Source organism: Siniperca chuatsi, linkage group LG14 (genome assembly GCF_020085105.1).
Source record: "Siniperca chuatsi isolate FFG_IHB_CAS linkage group LG14, ASM2008510v1, whole genome shotgun sequence".
Lineage (NCBI taxonomy): Eukaryota > Metazoa > Chordata > Actinopteri > Centrarchiformes > Sinipercidae > Siniperca > Siniperca chuatsi.
Window position 1 is genome coordinate 23,581,768 of NC_058055.1, and position 16,595 is coordinate 23,598,362.

Below are 16,595 nucleotides of genomic sequence, written 5' to 3' on the forward strand. Positions count from 1 at the left end.
GTGGTTCTGGGATGTTTGCTCACCGTTCTTGTGATCATTTTGACCCCACGGGGTGAGATCTTGCATGGAGCCCCAGATCGAGGGAGATTATCAGTGGTCTTGTATGCCTTCCATTTTCTAATTCTTGCTCCCACAGTTGATTTCTTCACACCAAGCTGCTTACCTATTGCAGATTCAGTCTTCCCAGCCTGGTGCAGGTCTGCCATTTTGTTTCTGGTGTCCTTTGACAGCTCTTTGGTCTTGGCCATAGTGGAGTTTGGAGTGTGATGGTTGTGGACAGGTGTCTTTTATAATGATAACGAGTTCAAACAGGTGCCATTAATACAGGTAACGAGTGGAGGATAGAGGAGCCTCTTAAAGAAGAAGTTACAGGTCTGTGAGAGCCAGAAATCTTGCTTGTTTGTAGGTGACCAAATACTTATTTTACCGAGGAATTTACCAATTAATTCATTATAAATCCATCTTTCCCCCCATTCTGACTCTCATAGTTGAAGTGTACCTATGATGAAAATTACAGGCCTCTCTCATCTTTTTAAGTGGGAGAACTTGCACAATTGGTGGCTGACTAAATACTTTTTTGCCCCACTGTACATATCTTGGACTATTTCCTTTGTGAAAGATAAATTATTCTCAAAAGTCTATTTGTTGGCAGAAGCCCAATTTGAGCACCACAAATAAATTCTCAGCCTGTGGGAGACACTGAATTCTACCACTGTAACACAGAGCCTAACATATGTCTTGACCATTGTCTCATTTGTTAATGGTAATTACACCGAGGTGTCACAATTAACTTGATACTGATACATTACATTGCTGTGTGAACTTACAGTAGGGCCTTTGAAAGCTGTGAGATGACCAACAAAATAAAATGGTATTAGTAGCTTTGCATCACAGTACGATGCCTGTAACACCAGTAACCCCACTGTGAATAATATGGAGACTATACAGTTAATCAAAGACATAAAACAGAATTTATCAGAGTGTGTGGGGGCCTACATAATGATTATCAATATCAATGGGAACATACAACAACATTTGTCCCCGTCCTCCCACCAATTATCCCCATCAGCTTTTCTGACAGCAGCACGCCGAGCCGCTGAATGGCCTAATCTCTCTTCACAAATTAGCTCCTTCTCTCATCTCCCCTTCCCAAATGTACGCTATGCCCTTAAAAGTCACATGGTAATGCTGCCTATTCATAACCATTATCTCAGGGCCGTTGACAATGGAGCAAAACGGGGGCTGAGAATGAAAAAGGAATAAAGACACTGGGAAATGTAAAACGGGGGGTCAAAACAAGCGATGTGGTTCGATCTCAGATTCCCCGCTGGCCCTGAGCTATCAGAGCCATTGATTGGCTCATGTAATTCTGCTCTGATTTGGCTTGGCCAATCAATGCACTGCAGACTCACTTCCTGTGACTGTGCAACCATTAGACTAGAGGTGAAAAATCCCATAGTTTCTTCTGCTCCTGGAAATATACAGTTTGCACTTGCCCAGGCCTCCACTACAGGACAACTGCTGCTCTTCTCTTATTGCATCGGTCATTGAGAGCTCCTCTAACAGCCTTTTCCTGTTTTACTGCCTCATTTCAGTGTCTGTATTGACTGGGTGAACACAAAATGCCTGTTTTGAGGATGGTGTAACCTTGCAAGTGAAATACAAGCAAATGCAAAAGGATTATTGAAATAAAGATGTTTCAGATTCTGCAACCCTCGTCTCTTATTATAACGGAGAAGCTACTTTTGAAGTAGCTCATAAAAGCACTCAAGCACTTAGTAGTGGTTTGGATCTAGATCATTTTGGCAATGTATAGGTTTCTTTTAAATAACCAAATGTACTGTATATTTAAGTATTTTTAAATTAAGACCACATTAATATGTATGCTCTTTCCCACAGTCCACTTTATATACAGTATATATCACCCTGAAATTGTTTTAATTTCTCATCTTATATTCTAGTCTAGTGCTCATAACCTACTTTTCAAATTTTCCCTGCATTATTCTATCTGCTGCTGGGACAACTCATTTCCCAGCAGAGACCAATACAGCGTCATCTACTGTAATTTCATCTTAGAAGTCATTAATAGGCAAAACCTTACAGATACATCGGTATCAGTCATAAAAGCATTTGAAGTGAATGCTTACGTCAGAAAGCAAATATAATGTTGCAAAAGAAAGATGTAGAGGGGGAGACATGAGGCAAAGATACTGAGGTGAAATGTACAGATGCGTCAAAATTCATACTCCTTGGAATAATAGCTCAGTCAAATCTGAACACACAGTTTTCCTCAGTATCAAAGTACCCCAGTGATAGTTGTTTGTACACCCATGGGTACATTGCAAACAGGAACTGCTAATAGCTAATTTGGCACACTTTTAATGATTTACCAAAATGCGAGTCTGGAAACTCCTGGTGTAATTTGAAGGCCGAAGGGTAAATTCAAGGGGGAAATATGAGACTCCAAGTGGTTATGAAAAATTAAAAAGTGGGAGTAAATACCTAAAGACTTCAAAATACTTACTCTCCTAGTCTGATCACAAAATGAGAACATTTCTGAAATCTGTCTCTGGTCATCACACACACACACACAACACTACTCCCCTCGATTACCAAACAAACACAACAGCACTTCATTCTCTGCTTAATTTAGCCATTGATTTTTCTAACACCAGATCACACCATAGATAGTAGAAGACATCAGGCTGCCATGTTTTATGGTCTTTGTGGGAACCCCTACCCCCTGCATGCACACACACACACACACACACACACACACACACAAAGTAGAAGAAAAAAAAAAAGAGGACATTTCCCCGGATATGATCACTAAAAAAATCACCGCCTACTACTACTGTTAAGAGATCTAACCATGGCAGTATGTGTGATTGTTGTTTGTGTGTGTGTATGTGTGTGTGTGTGTGTGTGTGTGTGTGTGTGTATATGTGTGTATATGTGTGTTTACAGCTGCTGTCCCCTTCAGGGTGTGCGGCTTTGCTCAGATCAGATGTGAACCAGCAGACTCTCACAGACACAGCTGTATTGCCACATCATCACATACACACACACACACACACACACACACACACACACACACACACACACACACACACACACACCTACACACACATACACACACCTACACACACCTACACACACCTACACACGTACACACACAATGAGCTGTTTCAGTGGCAGGATGGAAACACACAACCTAAATATGTGTCATTTATGTGTCATTTACAACATTTCATTTTTTGCATTTGGGATGACGCCCATTATATTACTATAACATTAATATCTTTAAACTTTAACCTTATTTCTATCATTACTCCCACTTCTGCCACTACTAACACTGATCCTAGTTTTACTAATAATAACGATATGCTTATTCATCATAATAGAGCTGATAGTATCCAATTTTTAAAGGATAATTCCAGTTTATTACACAGTGGGTCTTATTTTCAGAGTTTTGGATATCATTTCTATCCATTATGATAACACTGTACTCACCAAAATAATTGCTAAGATGTAGGAACACGGCAAAATCGGAAAAAAAATAGGTCCAACAAGGCAACAAACACAAGCAGTCTGAGGATCAGACAGGATGTAAACAAGCCAAAAGTTTAGCTAGTTATCTTAACCACTTTACTTAGAGGTGAAACCAAAGGTGAGTGAACCCGAAATGTCTGTAATACTCCCTCATTGCACAGGAAAAACTCCGGTAAACAGAGTAGGGCGCTATACTGTACGAACCAGGAAGTCAGTCTGTAGACTGATGGATGTTTACAACAGTTTGACTGACTTGGGTGTTTGTTTAAAACCTGTCTGATCATCTGACTACTCCTTTTTTTTGACCTAACGGACTTCTTTTTAGCGATGCTGTCCGAACCCAGATCACAGCAATTAAATAAATATTTCAACATTTTGGAATAAATGCTTTTTCTTTCCTAAAATAAAATGAAGAGATCTATCCCAATCTCATGTCTGTGCATTAAGTACGGAGCTGGAGCCTGGACATGATTAGCCTAGCTTTGTGCAAAGCCTGGAAGTAGGGGGAAAACAAGTAGTGTGGCTCTGTCCAAAGTTTAAAAATACGCCTAAAATTCTCTAAAGCTCATGGAAGTAACATGGTGTATCCTGTTTGTTTAATCCGTGCACAAACAGAAATGTAAAAATGACAATTTGTGGTTTCAGAGGAAGTTACATGGCATAACCACTTCCCATCTACTAAATAATGTTATATTACTGATAGGAATTATGGTGAAATTAAGACCCTGGTTGTAATAAAACTGAAATAGCCTTAAATAAAAAGCCAATATTGTCCATGTCCTGGTCTGGTTACCTCACATGCTTAAATCATGTCACACACTTTGCTGTACAGGAAGCCTAATTTTCCTGTTTTACTGTGATCATAAACCCCACTGTGCACGAACACAACATTAAGCCACGTGACTGACTTACAGGCGTTGGTGACGGCGAAGCTGTTGGCCGTTTCGATGTTGTCCACGTGAGGCACCAGGTTGAACGGGGCTTCCGAGGCGTTCGGGCTGGTGTTGTGCAGGAAGATTGCCAAACGAAAGGCAGTGTACTCCTGATCAGTGTTTCTGATGAACAGACCGCCTGAACAGAGGGGGAGAAACACAGGCCTGATGAGGAGCATGTGGGAAAAAACCACCAGAAAAGAATCCACTCTTACTACAGACAGTTCAATTATTGCTGACGAGCACAGAGACACGAAACAAGTGAAATGAAGGCAGAAAACTAGTAAAACTATCTCACCACTTTCTGCAGATTTTCACTTGTTTGAATACAAATGAGATTTTAAGAGCTGATATGAAACATAAATGTATTAAGACGGAATAGTTGTTGTTGAGTTAGTATTGACCCATCTTCACTGTACACAAGATTTCAGTGGTGAGAATGAAACCACGTGTTTTGTATACATCTTCTGTGAAGGAGAATCAAAAACTGACCAAGGAATCAAATAAGCTGTTTGTCTTCCAAAAATTATCTATATGTGCATTTCCTGATCTGACATCTCTATCAACAGGACAACATTGTTTGTCAGGGTTTATGATCTCTCCTCCATATGCAACCACTTGTTATCACGTGACCGAAGTTCTGCACTTAAGTCATATGATGACACATGAGGAAGTTTCACAGGCCGTGAGAGACGGTTGAATCAAAAGCCAGTAAGTGAACTTTGAGTTTGGAATATTTTATCACAGATGTTCCCAAGGTCACGAAAGAGTCTACACACTAGTTACAATATTTGTTTTCATATGACTGTTTCTTGATCTGCCACTGCTATGGCTTGGGTATGTTTAGATTTAGGCACAAAAACAACTATTAAGGTAAGGGAAAGATTGTGGTTTGGGTTAAAACTAAAGAGTCTACAGACATGCTAGCGGCTCTGTGAGGCTATACTTAGGCACAGATGTACTTTGAGCTAAATACAAATGTCAGCATGTTAACATGCTCACACTAGCAATGCTAACATGCTGATGTTTAGTCGTTATAATGTTTACCATGTCAGCTTAGCATGTTAGCATGCAAACATTTTGTGTTTAATTAGCAGTAAACACAATGTACAGTTGAGGCTGATGAGAATGTCATTAATATTGCAGGTGTTTGGTCATAAATCAAAGTATTACACAAACTGAAATTTTGACCTGATGATGGCGCTAGATGAAGAGTCAGATGGTCACCCATCAATATCTGTACCAAATGTCATGGCATCTAATTGTTGAGATATTTCATTATGAACGAAATCTGTCAATCTGCTGGTGGTTACTAGGATCCATCCTCTGGGGATGATGAATGTCTGTACCAAATGCCAATCCACCGTGTCTGGAAAAACTTTGACCTGATGATGGCACTTAAGGAATAGTCAGGGCATCACCAAAACCATTAGGATTCATCCTCTGGGAACCATGAATATCTGTACCAAATTTCCAATCCATCCAGTAGTTATTGAGGTATTTCAGTCTGGACCAAAGTGATGGACCAACTGACATCGCCATCCTTAGACCCAGGCTGCTAGCGTGGCTAAAAACTACCTGGTTAGTGTCAGGGGGAAAAAATGTGGTTTGGGTAAAAAAAAAAAAAACATGTTTAGAAATCTTCGTCATTATGGTTAAAAAACAACTACTAGGTTAGGGAAGGATCTTGATCATGTTTACAGGAAACCAGGGTCTTTGTCAGGTAAACATAGGTCATGTAAGGGATTTGAACAAATAACTGCTGTTTTTCTTGTGAGGACAACCTCAGTATGGGGTTTTAAAAGCTTTTACCACAAGTTTATTAGGTTTTCACAGACTGTTTTAATAGCTATGGTCAGAGAGAAACCTCTATCATATTAAAAGTGGACACAACTGAGATATATGAGATGTAATAAAAGGCCAATACTGGTCGGGTAAATCACTTTGCCAATATCCTATTGCTGACAATTCGGTGTTAATCCTACACTTTAGCAACTCATGACTCTTTAAGCACCACTGGGCTTTGTGACAATGTAGAATACAGTCTGATTAGCATGTAAATCACCTTTCATATTCATTTCATATTAATGCAAGCAGAAAAAGTGATATTTACCAAATATCCCTCTGGATCAACACAGCTTTTCATTCAGTTTTTCACGCAAGAGCATCTCCAAGAATCAAGAATCAGTTTGGCATCAGAGATAAGACTTTGCTCTTGGTTTCTTTTATCTTTCTTTCTTCTTTTTTTACATTACATCCTTGTCCATATAGCCTACAAAGATCTTGACTAAGCTGTTCATGGTCGTGCAAATGTCAGTGGTGTTTTAGGTTAGAAGCAATTTGTTTCACATTTGAAAATCTAACTTAAGGCTGTATTTCTCGGGATGAGACAGTATAAATGTCATTTAAAGCCAAATGCCAGTGTGTTCTTTTTATGGCTGAGCTCTTTAAAGGTAAACTTTAGAATATTTTACTCCTTTATCATGCCCACTCATGTAAAAACCTTCCTTATTTTCACAACCAGAGTAATGGTTAGAAAAATCACAGGAGCTGTTAGGATTTTCATATCATTTCCACTGTGATGGATGTCATGTCCCATTGACTCACGCTGGCTACCAAATGCTTACAGGTGGTATTAATTCCTGATTTACCAAAAAATTGTGTTTAAAAGATTTAATTATCTTGACTACCAATCAGTAGGAATGCCCTTTACACATTTCAAATATGAAAACTTATCTTCACTACTAATTAAAAGAGGATAAAAAATAAGCTTTGACCTAAATTCCACTTATTCAGCTATGACTTTCCCTTCAGCTAGATGTTACACAAAATGAGATTCAGTACAAAAGTACACACTGTAGGGGCCCCAGACTTTGAAGTTTCATCAATGCCATATGGTTTGCCAAAAACAAGACTCCAAGGAGAGTCTTGACTTGTGTCGCCAAACAGCCTGTTTGTTTCTGACCCCATTTCCACCTGGTATATCTTACCAGGTGTAAATTCAAAGACCTGCGATCAGATGCCATCATCCAGATGTTATAAGTGCTCTCGTTATCACAATTCTGCTTGTATTGTGATCAGATTGCCACATGCAAATTAGGCAGGCAGAGCTAGTCAACTTGTCAACGAACATGGTGTGTCTTAGGTGGAGGGAAGCAACGCATGATCCTCTTAAGGGGCCACTAAGATGTGCAAGGTGAGGGTCTCATCACAGATGGAAACATCAGATCTATGGGCTACTTTGCGATAGCCATGCTAAGTAGGCTAATGTTAATAACTGTAAGAAGGTAATCAGAGCCAGTTGAGAAGCTTGCTAGCACACTGCCAGCTCAGTTGCCCCTATTGGTCACGTGATCCTCATCTTGCACATCATAGTGGTCCCTCAAGAGTCTTAGACTTAGGAAGTGATACTGCTGCATGAGTTCCATTTATTTTTCCTTTCCCGTGGAAGGGGTTGTCTGTAGCTTTTTGACAAGCAGCTTGAGATAGCAGGAAGAGGTGGAGTTAGGTGAACCTTTCAACATATTAGGCAGATTTCTTCTTAAGACTGTGGTCACATTGTGAGCCAGACCACCTCCAGAAGTGATCTGGCCAATTCCGTTTGCAATGCATTCTGACTGCATTTACACCTGCATTAAAATGTGTTATTCCTTATGCAGATGAGATATCCAGATTCAGATCACATGTTAATACCAGGTGTAAATGGGGCCTCCATGTGATGATGTAACTGGTCTCAGTAGGTCTAAGAATCTGGCAACACCAGTTTCACCTCAGTCAATAACCTCTATAGAGTTACAGGCTTAAGAGAGTTTACATCCACACACAACCAGGCTACTCAGATGATATTAGGATCTTCTTCAGAAGTGACAAGAGCTTCAGGATCCTTAAAAGAGAACCCGTGAATCCTTACAGAACTCTGAAAGACCTTTAGTGTTGCTTGGAAAATTGATTTTTTTGGTTCACTTTGAAGGTGCATTTTGCGAACATAAAGAATCTTGCTCATTTTTGTGATTAATCTAAGACTATTTCTGCTTTTGTTTTTTTGGATGTGATGGATTGACTTTCTGTCAAGGATGCCCTCCATGTAATTCATGCTGGGCCATGCTGCCGCCCCACCATGAAAATACAGCAAATGAATGAAAAAAGAATGAATGAACAGTGGGATCAATAATTCTCAGGACCTGCCTTCACATGTATCACTGGTGTCAGTATTCATCTGTGGCAGTTGAAGAGCATATTTGCCATGACTGTATATGTGCACTTGTTTCTGTGTTGCATGCATGTGTACACAGCAAATTTCCCACTGCTAATAAATGTTGATTTTTCAGTGACAATTATATGAAACTGACGAGTGTTGATTGGAGAGATGTTTGCCCTCACTGAGAACTGATGGAGCAGATGGTGGCTGCTCCAAACTACATGAAGTTAAAATTGAGTCTGATGGGTGAGGAAACACTGGCACATTTTGGATTTTTACACTCCCAGAGATCAGTTACAGGGCTGAGATGGGAGTATATGACGACAAAGTTATTACATCAACAATGCTTGCTATCATTGGCAGCAATGCTGTTAGCCAAATGATAGAGAGGTGGTTATAATTTGAAAAATATCAGGAAACCGTCTGAAATAGCAGAGAAATTATATGAGAAAATTCACCCACACCAGTAGTTTTGCCTAAATCAGCAGCACATATTACGTGATGGCACAGCAGTCCCACAGACGCGGGTTTAAACCCCCACCCAGCTCAAGTGTCCTCACTTCCAGGGGTGCTGTTCTGTAACAGACCCTGACCTCTGACCTCCCTGGAGGGGCTGGGGATTCGAGTATCACGTTGATATAAAAGGACAAGGAGAATCATTTGAACAGCTTGTCATTTTTCATCAGCCTGACTGGTTCTGATGTGCCTCAACTCCGCTACAAGCAGGGGTGCAGTGGAGGGTAAAACCACAAAAAGTCAGTTTGAGCAAATTTAATTCCATAAATAAGGTTTTAACACCTTCTTCGGGTTAAAAACAAATTTCATTTGTGAGAATTTTTACAGGAAAAAGAATGAATGGCTGCTTTTCTGATAATTGATTTTTTTGGGAGGGTTGTGATGATCAAAAGCTGGAGGTCACAGTTTGCCCTTCTTTTCATTCCCTGCCTTTAAATCAACCAAGTCAATCTGCCTGCTAGTGAAATGAAAACCATGAATCCACCATCCTTATTTCCTCCCAGACAAACTGTTAAGTTGTTATATGGAAACATGCAGATGCAAGAGAGTGCAACTGGGAAAAAGAGTGCTCAGTGGAGCTGTAAGGCCTGTGGGACCGTGGCAGAGGTTTATTGCAGCGCCCGGACCGGGGTCTGCCAGAGTGTTAACAGCAGTCAATGCACAAGCAGCCTGCATAGGGAATACACACACACACTTTGCTGCTCTGATCTGCTGCAGTGGCGGAGTGCACTGGGATACACACTCTAGCCTGCAGATACAAAGCGCATTAGGTGTGTGTGTTAAACATGCACAGCATCAACAGAGGAAAGAACGCTGTCTGCATGTGATATTTTAAAGAAGAAAAAAAAGACTGCGGAAGAAATTAACAATTTCCACTTTGAGTAGTGTTGAGGTGTTAAATGGCAGGGCAGAGGCAGCAGACAGGACGTCCACAGATGCATTCACATGATTCATTTTCTGGTTAGAATTAACATCAAGGCGCACACTTACCGATCTGAACGCTGCTCGGGAAAGCACCCATTGCCAGTCCCCAAAAGCCAGAGAATATCAACAGAAACCAGTCGCGAGAAGAAATCCTCATTTTGTTTCGGTTATAAACTGATGAGAGACATCGAGCAGGTTTAATTAGCCTAAGACCCCCGGGGCAAAAGCAGCATCACTGGGTAAAAAAAAAACAAAGAGATAAAAAAGACCAAATGCCCGTTAAATATCCATGTCTGCTTTGGATGGCTTTTTCTTGGATATCCCCCCACAGAGCCGCTCGTTTGTACCGTCAAACTGCGTCCGTCCGTCCGGCGCTGGAGATTTTGCGCACAACACCACCAAGATGAGGGGGGGGGGGGCATCAGCCAGCGGCGGCCAGTGCGTCTGGATGCGGCTCAACTCACATCACAGCAACAACACACATGCGCCTTTTACCCGACCGGGGCAGGCACGAGGGGCGTCAGTCAGTCCGCTCAGCACCGAGCGGCGGAAAAGTCCCCGCAGCTCATTCAACACCAAAACTTCCAGAGCCGCTGATACGAAAATACACAGTGAGTGTCAGCGATGACTGATGGCTGACAAGAGATTTTGTTTCAGGCTGATAAATGATTACAGATAGTTCTATTTTGCATGAGAAGATAAATGTTCTTAACTCCAACATAAGCCCTGTTTTCACTGTCCTCTTCGTGCGCAAATCCATCGGTATACAGGCTTTTTAAAGGTGCCATTTAAAATGCATTAATTGCCCCAATTAATAGGATTGTAAAGAACACGCTACAATCTAGAAAAGGTATGTGTGTCTGTGAACTTCTATTTTGCGTTTCTTTTGCAGAATTAAAATGGTTTCACACTGGGTGATTTTTCACTATAATGGCAGGGTGCCTTGTGTCATTGGGTTCTTAGTAGAACCAATACCCCAATAAGTAAATAAACAGGTCTGGTTTACCATCCCTGGTTTATAGCTTTATTGGTCAGTGTCATAAATCAGTTCTCTAAACCTGGAACACAGCAGCAACATTTGCATCAGAATAAAAAGGGTTTGAGAAATGTTCCCTGCATCTTGTTTCAGTGTTTTTTTGAGAAAACTAATATAAATAGCTAAAATGGTTCTCTACAGTGTCAAAGGGTTCTACTGTATGTAAAACCTACACAAGTCATTAATGTGTCATCGGCAAGTGTGAACCAGGCTTAACACTGTGAGGTGAGGAGTCTTAAGCTGCAGTTCCTGGAACGGTCACTAGATGCTGGGTCCAGGGAAGCGCTTCTCTAGACTAGTGATTTCTACACAAGCCCTGAGAGGCAAGTGAGGGAAATAAAAATCCATTTTCTAAGTCTGATCTAAATTCTTTTCTCTCATGTGTTTATGACCACAAGAGGCTGAAGTGCACCACTACCTCATGTTGTTGTGCCGATTAAAATACATTTCTAGCCAAAAGAAAGACATGACACTAATATTACATAACTTGCTAACACAATATATATATATATATATATACCTTGTGTTTAGAGTGCAGAAATTAAAACTCACCTGGAAGAGAACATGAATGCTTTTGGTCCTATTTAGAACACGGGGTAGTGGTGCACTTCAGCCTCTTGTGGAAAATGAGTATTACAACAACAAACACTTTGGAAAAATGATCCTGACAAAAAAAAGTTTTCACCTGCCAAAACTTTTCCCCCCACCTGTTTCACAGATGAAAAACTTTGTTTAAGGAACTTAGAAAGATTATCCTGGCAAAACCTTTTTTTCACCTGTTCTTAAGTCATAAACACAGGAGAGAAAACAATTTGGATCAGACATTTTCTTCCTCACTTGCCTCTCAGGGCTTCCGTAGTTCCCAACCAGCTGTTGGTTAAATGATAGTTTCACATTTTTTCAATTCTTTCTTAAAAGGTCCAGTATGTAGGTGGTCGCGAAAAACGCAAAAGGCCCAATCTAGAGCCAGCGTTTGGTTTGTCCATTCTGGGCTACTGTAGAAACATGCTGGTCCAACATGGCGACCTCCATGGAAGGGGACCCGCTCCCTGTGTAGATAAAAACGGCTTATTCTAAAGGTAATGAAAAGAACAATTTTTATTTTCAGGCGATTACACACTAATGAAAACATACTTATAAATGTTGTATTCCATTTCTGCCAATAGATCTTCCTAAATGTTACACACTGGACCTTTAAAACAAGACTCACAGTTTTAGTCACTGTAATGATAATTGCAATGGAAGAGATTGGGGACAAAATCTACAAAGAACTGTGAAGAAAAAGTTGCCAGTTTATTAAGTACGCCTGGCTAAAACTAATGCAGTCTAATTCAAGACATTAGCTTAGCTTAGCATAAACAGCTAGCCTGGCTCCCAAAATGTTGCACTACTTCTTTAAGCTGATGGTTTGGTGAAATAAAACTTTGACCAAATAATGTATAATTTCAGTCAGTAGCATCACTTTAGTTTGTCTCCAGAAATTTAGTTAAAATTAAGTAATTTCTGAAGTTTTGTCTGCATCCTCTAAGGAGAAATGAGGACCAGTGATATGAAACATTAAGGAAGTGTAGGCTCGTCTCCTTGGGGGTGGTACAGTTAAAGTAGGAACCACAGGACATAGTGAAGCTGCAGTCAGCTCAAGTTTTGCTGATTTTGAGGTTTGTAGTTGCCTGCTTGAAAATGAGTAATTATATGTGTGAGACACCATTGGAAGCAGCACAGGAAGTTGATTTTGCTTTTGTCAATGTGAGGACGGCTGGGTACCATCACTAAACCTTCAACAATCGAGTGTGCTGGAAATCTGAACTGAAAACACTTCTGTTCAAAGGAGGATCAGCACACATTCTTCATCCTTGAGAAAATAAACTGTTTAAAATTCAGTCTGTGACTCTACAAAACAAGCTGCTATATCTAATAATATTAATGGAAGCTTAAACACCCAATCCTGAATCCAATTAAAAGAAACCTTGCCACAGAAAACCATATTGATATTTATGAGATTTTAAAAACGTAATTCAACGTGGATTCACAAAGGGCCGGAAATTTCAGCTTCTCTGCTCTCTGTGGGTTGAAACTCTAAAGTAGGTTGCACTTCTGGACAATGCTCCGAAATTATATTTCTGTAACTGGCAACCAATGTCCCACCACTTAGGTCACATGAGCCAGGGCTTCCATTCACTGATGAAGACCATGAGGGGTGGTTGAAAGTGGACCATTTTAGTTGAGATTATTTTGTAGCACATACTGTTCCCAAGGTCAAGAATGAACTTCCATGCTCAGATTTCTTTCTGTATCCTATTATATTTGCGGCTGCAAAGTTCTGATTTCCCCACAGAGATCAATAAAGATTCATTTTGTTAACACCCTTTGAGAAAATGTTGCTGAGGTTTCGAGAATCTGATTTGATTCCAGTGAATACGCTCATCAGTCTGTCAATACTTTATCATAAAGTCAATATTAATGTCATTCTCCAGCATATATTCTGTTTCAAGCTGAGTTTTACTTTTCTTTAAGCCTTGTTGCCATGAAGCAGAAAGTGGTTCCTCACTGTGCACAAAAACTGCAAAAAGCAATAGTCCTCCATGGACTGTTAGGCAAATCACTCACTTCCTAATTGCACCTCTTGGAATTTGCATCATATATACATCTCTTTGAAAATATTTACTTTGGTGGCACTTAAGGATGATGAGCAAAAAGCACAAGGTTGTTTGTCTCCCAGTTTGGGGTTGTACAATAAAATGTAGCAGAAAGATTCAGGCAGTTCATCTCCAGTGGACATCAAATGTCTGAACACACTTTTAACATTTCTAGTTTTTATTGTCTGGAGGCCACCTGACCACAAAACTCATTAATCCAGACATCTTTCAGTTTATGTGGATATAGAGATTTTTTGATGTTGTTCATTGTTGCTTATATATGTATTTAATTCAGCATCTATTTTTTTACCTACTTGTATGTGCATAACAGTTCTATGTTTATTTTTACCTACCTGTTCAGCTTTGTTGTCCTTGTTTATAAGCTGTATGTCTATTTCTATCTTCCTGAAAATTGTTCTTGGAGCTGTGTGTAAGTGCACTGAGAGCAACGAAAAACCAGAGTAAAATTCCTTCTATGTGTACACATAGTTGGCCATTAAAGCTTATTCTGATACTGATAATGACAAGAAAAGTAAATGTGGAAGCAAGAGGCTAATCTTTTCTGGCAATGTATAAAATGTGGAAAACTTCTGTAAATCACTGTTCCAACATGTTCAAATTAGGAACTGTAATTATGTTGCTATATTAATACAAATGCAACAGATTGGTTTTTCACTTCAGCCCTCAAGTCAATAAAAACAAGAACACTGCAAAGGATTTTTGTAGACCATTGGTAACCTGTGCTATTTTGGGTAGACTCAGCGCCTGAACAACAACTCCACAGGACTTTACTGAGTACATGGGAGTGGAGCTGACCGTGGTGCTTCTGCCTGAGTTACAGTTTTTCTCGATTGCTAAGACACATTTCTTGAAAGCTGCTCTCCTTTTCTCTAAACTGTGAACACAAAACACAATTTTCAAGCTACATTCACAAAACCTCAGACTCTTCTTGCAAAACCAAACTTTCACCTCAAAACAGTTCAATCTGTGCTCAAAACTGAACTATGTGGTCAAATCGTGCCCCGAGTCAATCAAAATTAAAAACACTACTGAACAGTCACTAAACACTACGTAGAAAAATAGAAAACACAATGCTCAGGACATGAAGCTGGAGAAATAAATGTTTATTGTTCACTGCAGGCTAAATGCATGTTGCATAACAAAAAAACCTTGTGCATTTAGCACTTGTACAAAAAGACAAAACAGAAATCTTATGCGTTTGCCACTGGTGTACAGTAAGCCCATGTAAAAATAATGTACAAAAATATACATGGAATACTAGGCCTACAAACAGTTAGACCAACCCTCCATTACAATACTACAGTATATTGGTACAGTGATGTACTGAAACATATTTACTTACAGTATACTGTGGTACAGTATATAGTATGTCATACAGTAATTGCTGTCAACATTTACATACTGTACTATAATGTCAAAAAAAGGTAATTACCTGTTCTCTTCTCTAAATCTTCGGATTATGGTGGACACAGTGAATCTACTGATGTTTGGTTGTACCCTTTGTCCAGCCTCCCTCATGCTCATACCATGGACAAGAACATGGTCAATCACAGTAGCTCTGATTTCATCAGATATTACTGTTCTTGGTCTTCGCTGACCACCTCGACCTCCTCTCACGCAAACTCTTCCTCTCAGATTTCTATCCATTGTAGGGCTCACAAACCAGCGCTCTCTGAACTGGCTTACTTTATATGTTCCCTCACATCATTAGCCACAAGTGTGATCAATTTTGAGTTATTGTTTTCAAGTGGTGACATCTGTGCTTCAACTATGTTTGACTTTTGTCACCTGTGCACACCATTATGCAGCACGGGTGCATCACAATGAAAATGTGTTGGCAAGTTGTGTCTAAACAGGTGAAAAGTGCTTATGGTTTTGCCAAAAGAGTGATTGATTCAATCAGTGGGTTCAGGCAACTGAGCATTTGGTTCAGACAATAGGGTTTAGTGTTTTAGCAATTGAGAAAAACTGTAATACGGATGACTAAAAACAGCAACAGTGGTGCTAGCCTCGCTCTGTCCATAGTTTTTAAAAAAAAAAAAAAAAAACTACCAAATCTACCAACTTCTCTAAAGCTCATTAATTAACAGATCTGTATCTCATTTGTTTAATCTATACACAAACTGAAAACTTGTAGTTTTATCCATCCACTGAAAGAAAAATACATAAAGAAAATACATTCTACATACAGACTTTCTGGATTCACTTGTCACACACATTTACGCCTATATACTATAGCATACCTAAACTCATACACACACACTCACAATCTGTTCTGTTGTGTTTATCCTGAATCTATTTTATTCACTTATTTGTTTAACTGTTTTAACCCGAGTTTAAAAGCCTAATCTGGGCCTGTACACATTTAATTAGTTGCATTGCTTTTTCCTGTGTAAGAAGTGTTTATAGATTCTCAAAATTTATCATAAATTTTGTCACTTCCTGTTATTCCTTCCCCTCTCTGATGCATCTGCCTGGACTGACCAAAATAAAACAAGATGATGTTTCTTTACGTCCTTCTTCCATTACCTGCGCCTTTCTGAAAATCTGAACACTGAAATAATGTTATATATACAATAATGTTTCCTGTTTTGGGTACATTCAACTTGTTGGCACACTGTGAAAGGTAAAACAACGGCACTGAGGCTATGGATACAATAGATACCTCTGACATCCTGCGGTAATTGACCAGTCCATCATCAACAGAATATGTATAATGAATGGAAATACCTCAAGGCGACAATACATTGTATTAAATGTTGGGATTTTCTTATGCTACC

At 39.7% G+C, this 16,595-nt stretch overlaps 1 protein-coding gene across 9 annotated transcripts in view; it reads right to left on the reverse strand.

Moving 5' to 3' along the window:
* Window positions 1–16,595, reverse strand: part of gria4b (glutamate receptor, ionotropic, AMPA 4b) — a 169,584-nt gene that overhangs the window by 114,014 nt on the left and 38,975 nt on the right. For 2 of the 9 annotated variants that reach the window (XM_044221377.1, XM_044221383.1), the window contains exons 1-2: window positions 10,189–10,741; window positions 4,465–4,623 (exon numbers count right to left, since the gene is read on the reverse strand). In XM_044221377.1, coding sequence (XP_044077312.1) covers window positions 4,465–4,623; window positions 10,189–10,279 — 250 coding nt within the window. In that variant the 5' untranslated portion in view covers window positions 10,280–10,741. Of the gene's footprint in view, window positions 1–4,464; window positions 4,624–10,188; window positions 10,767–16,595 lie in introns of those variants that run through there. The other 7 variants (XR_006380620.1, XM_044221378.1, XM_044221381.1 and 4 more) reach the window with 7 other exon arrangements.